The sequence below is a fragment of the Nannospalax galili genome, unplaced genomic scaffold, assembly GCF_000622305.1.
Source record: "Nannospalax galili isolate Female #2095 unplaced genomic scaffold, S.galili_v1.0 scaffold3305, whole genome shotgun sequence".
In the NCBI taxonomy this organism is placed as follows: Eukaryota; Metazoa; Chordata; class Mammalia; order Rodentia; family Spalacidae; genus Nannospalax; species Nannospalax galili.
The window spans coordinates 48,849-54,273 of NW_008353488.1; the positions used below are offsets into that span (position 1 = coordinate 48,849).

General features: G+C 48.6%; 1 protein-coding gene across 1 annotated transcript in view; it reads right to left on the minus strand.

The window, feature by feature from the left end:
• The window catches only part of LOC108491677, a 6,076-nt gene extending 894 nt beyond the window's left edge, over positions 1-5,182 (minus strand). Inside the window, 7 exon segments of the mRNA XM_029554813.1 lie at positions 1,419-2,477; positions 2,565-3,038; positions 3,265-3,753; positions 3,755-4,101; positions 4,104-4,278; positions 4,347-4,780; positions 4,783-5,182. Coding sequence (XP_029410673.1) covers positions 1,419-2,477; positions 2,565-3,038; positions 3,265-3,753; positions 3,755-4,101; positions 4,104-4,278; positions 4,347-4,780; positions 4,783-5,182 — 3,378 coding nt within the window.
• Positions 5,183-5,425: the final 243 nt, after the last annotated feature.

Genomic DNA, 5,425 nt, shown 5'->3' on the forward strand with positions numbered 1-5,425 from the left:
CCACTCCCAGAAGTATTGCTAGGGTCAGGGACACAGGCTCTCTTTTGTACCTGCTTGGTTGTTGTTTTTGTTCAAAGAACTGTTCTACAGAATCTGTGGGGTGATAGAATACTCAGGGCAGGAGCTTAATCATGACACAGTAATCTTGAGAGGTATTAAGGACCATACTAGCTACACAGGGAGTCAACCCAGAGTTACATGCCCACCAAGCCCCTTGTGGAGGTAGGAGATAGTAATTCCCTTCCCCTGGGGGTACAGAAACAGTGGAGTTGCAAAGGTGGGCATGAGTTGGAGGTGGGTTTCCTAGGCAGAACCCAGATCCCAAGACTTCCATGAGGGTTAGGGGGTGGGGGGTCTCTCTATGACATTGGTTGGCTGAGGTGGTATTATTAAATGTCCCTTGTGTAGCTATGCCTTCGTAATAAGGGGGTGCTGCTGCTAAACATAACCAACAAGATTCAGTCAGGTTGGGGTCTGTCTGTCTAATAGCCTTATACGCTCCTTGAATTAAACTGAACAGTCCATTTCCCGTGGGCAAAACTCTTTGACTCGTGGGGCTGGAAGTCTGTTTTGACAGGATATGGGCAGGGGAAGTGCCAGAAAAAGGGTTAGGGAGGTGCTGTGAGGTGTGATGCAGTGAAGTGAGGTGCTGTGAGGTGACTGAGGCTGGCAGAGGATTTGGGTAGCTGGAAATGGGATTTTGGATAGGTAAGATGGGGTTGGGGCCTATAGCTACTGGGTGGGAGGAGATGTCTCTCTTAATAGGATCTGTCCCATCCTTGTATATTCTAATTCCCCAGGAATGTCCCTTGTCCCAATCTGTAACCTTCCTTCCTGCTGCTGTGAATTCTACCCGGAGGGGTGGCACCATTTACCTTGACAGTCCTGATTAGGAACATTTGGGATCTTGTGGGAATAATTTGCTTTTACAGTGATGTAATCCCAGGATGAGGATGGGGACCACCCGGTGTCCCCAGTTGTTTCACATCCCCAGTTTTTACAATAAAAGTAGTCTCTTCCTCCACATTGGGAATCGAGCCACTTATCTCGATGGTTACCTGGGCAAACAGAGAAGGTTAACAGGCGCAACTTGGTTTGTTGTTTTTCACGACACCCTCCCTATGCTAAGTGGGGCCCTCTGAACACTTGTTGGTACCCCAGACTGGGGGAAGCTTCTGGGCCCGGTATTTTATCAGGATCTGTGAAGTCTGGTATGTCCCAGGGCGCTGGTGTTCCTAAAGCTAATTTACGTAAGTCTGGATACAGTATAGGCCACCAGGTACCCTTAGGTGCCATCTTATGGGTTTCAAACACTACAGTACCCATTTGATTAATTACCTGCCAGGTAGTCAGCATGGGGAGATGGGGACTTCCTTGACTGGGGACAAGCCTAAAAACAAGTAGAATCATTAGGTATCTCTGGAGAGTCTTATTTTTAGAGGATTGGATGTCTTGTGGAGATGCCATTTTCCTGTGTCGTTCTGGGCCAGAGCTTTCTTGGCATGGGAAGCATGGATCCAGGCCGAAATCCCGTCTACTTTGAGGGCCGTGGGCATAGTCAGGAGAACCGTGTAGGGTCCTTTCCACCGTGGTTCAAGAGTCTTTACGTTGTGTCTTCTCACACACACCTGATCTCCAATCTGATAGGAGTGGGATGTTTGTGGACTCCCAGGCCAGTAGACAGCAGCCAAGGGCCTCCAAACCTGGTCCTGGATGATCTGGAGGGCTTGGAGTCTTGTTTTTAGGCTGGGACTATCAAAAGAAGAGGTCAAGGGGGACAAGGTTACATTGAGGACAGGAGGCAGTCCTCCAAAAAGGATTTCATAGGGGGTTAAGCCATGTATAGCAGGAGCATTTCCAGCCCGAAATAGAGCTAGAGGTAGGAGCTTCACCCAGTCTTTAGTGCCAGTCTCTAGAGCTAATTTAGTTAAGGTCTCTTTAATAGTTCTATTCATTCTTTCTACCTGTCCTGAACTTTGGTGTCTGTAAGCACAATGTAATTTCCAATTAATCCCCAATGCTTTGGCCACTCCCTGACTTACCTGGGAGACAAAGGCTGGGCCATTATCAGACCCAATTACCTTGGGCAGTCCAAATCGAGGGAAGATTTCTTCAATCAGCTTCTTTACCACAGTCTGAGCTGTTTCCTTTCTGGTGGGGAAAGCTTCAACCCACCCTGAAAAAGTGTCTATAAACACTAAAAGGTATTTATACCCATATTTTCCTGGGAGTACCTCAGTAAAATCTACTTCCCAGTTAGTCCCTGGTCGTGTTCCTCTTTCTCTCTTACCAGATGGGACCTTTGACCTGGTAGCATTCACCAGGGAACATGAGACACAATGTCCCACTACCTTTTGGACTAGTTGGTTGAGGCCTGGGAAATAATAAATTTGTTCTTCTCTTTCTAATAGTGTCTTTAGCTTCTTGTGTCCCAAGTGCGTCCACTGGTGAAGTTGGGAGATCAACTCAAGGGCCGCCTTTTGGGGCATTTTGATTCGATTCTGATATTCCCACATTTTAGATTCTGGGTCCAAAGTAGTGTTGAGCCTCCGAACGAGGTCCACGTCCTGCTCAGTGTAGGTGAAAAGAGCATCTCCCTCTTTTGTTGGTGCTTCTATTTCAGCCTCAAGGTCCGAATGGGTGTAAAGAATACAAGTATCTTCTGCTGCCTGAAGGGCAGTTTCATCTGCCATCCAATTGCCCCAAGCAATCGGCCCCTGGTCTCGCTGATGTCCAGGGCAATGGATAATGCTGACCTTTTTTGGCAAGTATAAGGCTTGCAGAAGGGCCACTACGGCTTCTTTGTTTTTAATGTCCTTACCAGCCAAGGTGAGGAGTCCTCACCTCTGGTAAACTTCCCCATGTATATGGGCTGTGGCAAATGCATAGTGGCTGTCAGTGTAAATGTTGACCTTTTTGCCCTCTGCTAATTTTAGGGCCTGAGTCAGGGCTTCTAATTCAGCCCGCTGGGCTGATGTTCCAGATGGTAGGGCTTGAGCCCAGATTATCTTTTCCCCATCAACCACCACCGCCCCCACCTTACGCTCACCGTCTCGTGAGGAGTCCTCACTTCTGGTAAATTTCCCAATGTATATGGGCTGTGGCAAACGCATAGCGGCTTTCAGAGTAAATGTTGACCTTTTTGCCCTCTGCTAATTTTAGGGCCTGAGTCAGGACTTCTAATTCAGCCCACTGGGCTGATGTTCCAGCTGGTAGGGCTTGGGCCCAGATTATCTTTTCCCCATCAACCACAGCCGCCCCCACCTTACGCTCACCGTCTCATAGAAAGCTGCTCCCATCCGTATACCAAGTGGCATCTGCATCTGTTAGGGGCTGGTCCATGAGGTCTGCCCTGGTCCCATGTGTCTCCGCAAGTATTTGCTGGCAGTCATGGGGAATACCAGTGCCTTTCTTGGGGGCTGGTAGCAGCGTGGCTGGGTTTAGGGTGGCAGGGCTACCAAACTTGATTTTTTCTGGATTTAATAGTAATGCCTGATAATGGGTCACCCTGGCATTTGACAGCCACCTGTCAGGAGGTTGTCTAATGATGGACTCCACTGCATGAGGTGTTATAACAGTTAGGGGCTGACCCATAGTGAGTTTGTCTGAGTCTTTAACCAGGGATGCTACTGTCGCCATGATTCTCAAGCATGGGGGCCAGCCAGTTGCCACATTGTCCAGTTTCTTTGAGAGATAAGCTACTGGCCTTTTCCAGGGTCCCAAAGTCTGAGTAAGGACCCCTTTTGTCATCCCTATTCCCATTATTTTCATCTATATATAGGATGAAAGGTTTTGTCAGATCTGGCAATCCTAACGTTGGAGCCGTCAGCAGCGCTCTTTTTATTTTGTTAAAAGCTTTCTGGTGTTCTTCAGTCCAGACAAAAGGGGTCCCGCTCTTTGTTAAAGGATATAGAGGAGCTGCTATTGCAGCGAAACCCGGTATCCATAATCTACAAAATCCTGTGCTTCCCAAGAACTCTCTCAGTCCTCTGGCTGAGGTTGGTGGGGGGATAGAGGCTACTGCCTGTTTCCTGCTTTCCGTCAGCCAATGTTGCCCTCCCTCCAACCTATAGCCCAAATAGTTCACCTGTTGCAGGCAATCTGGGCTTTCTTTGCCGAGGCCCGGTATCCAAGTTCCCCTAGTTTCAGTAGGAGAGCCTCCGTACCTTGCAGACAGCCAGCTTCTGTCTCAGCCGCTAAGAGGAGGTCATCCACATGTTGAAGAAGCATAATCTGTGGGTTCCTTACCTGAAAGTCAGCCAGATCACGGTGTAGAGCCTCATCAAACAAAGTAGGGGAGTTCTTGAATCCTTGGTCCAAAAGTCAGCCAAATCTCGATGTAGAGCTTCATTAAACAGAGTAGGGAAGTTTTTGAATCCTTGGGGAAGTCGCGTCCAGGTCAGTTGCCCCGATATTCCAGCTTTAGGGTCTTTTCATTTAAAAGCGAAGATGGGTTGGCTAACTGGACTCAGTCTTAGGCAGAAGAATGCACCCTTCAGGTCAAGTACAGTATACCACCTGTGACTGGGAGGCAAGGAACTCGGGAGATTGTAGGGATTTGGAACAGTGGGGTGGATATCTTCTATTCACCGATTGACTTCCCTTAGGTCTTGGACCGGTCGATAGTCATTCGTTCCTGGCTTTCTTACGGGGAGCAGTGGGGTGTTCCAACGTGACTGACAGGGGCAGAGTATGCCTATTTGTAAAAGTCTTTGAATATGGGGTCTAATTCCCTCTTGGGCCTCTCTGCTAATAGGGTATTGCTTGATTGAAACCGGGTTGCAGATGGTTTTAGAGTGACCACTATTGGAGGCTGGTTGGATGCCAGTCCCGGGCCTCCTGTCTTGGCCCATGCTGAGGGGAATTTAATTAGCCAATCAGATATACCAGGAGTCCCTGTTATTGGTTCTTCATATAACCGATGCTCATCTTCCAGTCGCAGGGTTAATACCTGTAGTGGAGCTCCATCTTTTCCTTCTAGAGTAGCTCCCTTTTTAGTGAAGTAGATGTGGGCTCCCAGCTTAGAGAGTAAATCTCTCCCAAGAAGGGGATAGGGGCAGTCAGGGACCAACAGGAACGAGTGGGAAGCCTATCCTGTACTGAGGTCCACTTTTCTTTCTGTGGTCCACCTGTATATCTTTCCTCCGGTGGCCCCTTGGACCGAGGGTGTTTTGGAACTCATAGGTCCCTTGGTTGTTGTCAAGACCGAGTGTTGAGCTCCCATATCTACCGTGAAGGTAGTCAATTGCCCCCCTATCTTTAAAGTTACCCTGGGCTGAGGCGGGAGCTCCTGGCCCCTACTCCCCTAGTCCTCTAGTGCCAGGATTGGGGTTGTCTTCTTTTGTCTTTTCAGCTTCTTTGGACACTCTCGAGCCCAATGTCCTCTCTCTTTGCAATAGGCACACTGGTCTTTATGCACTCGGGG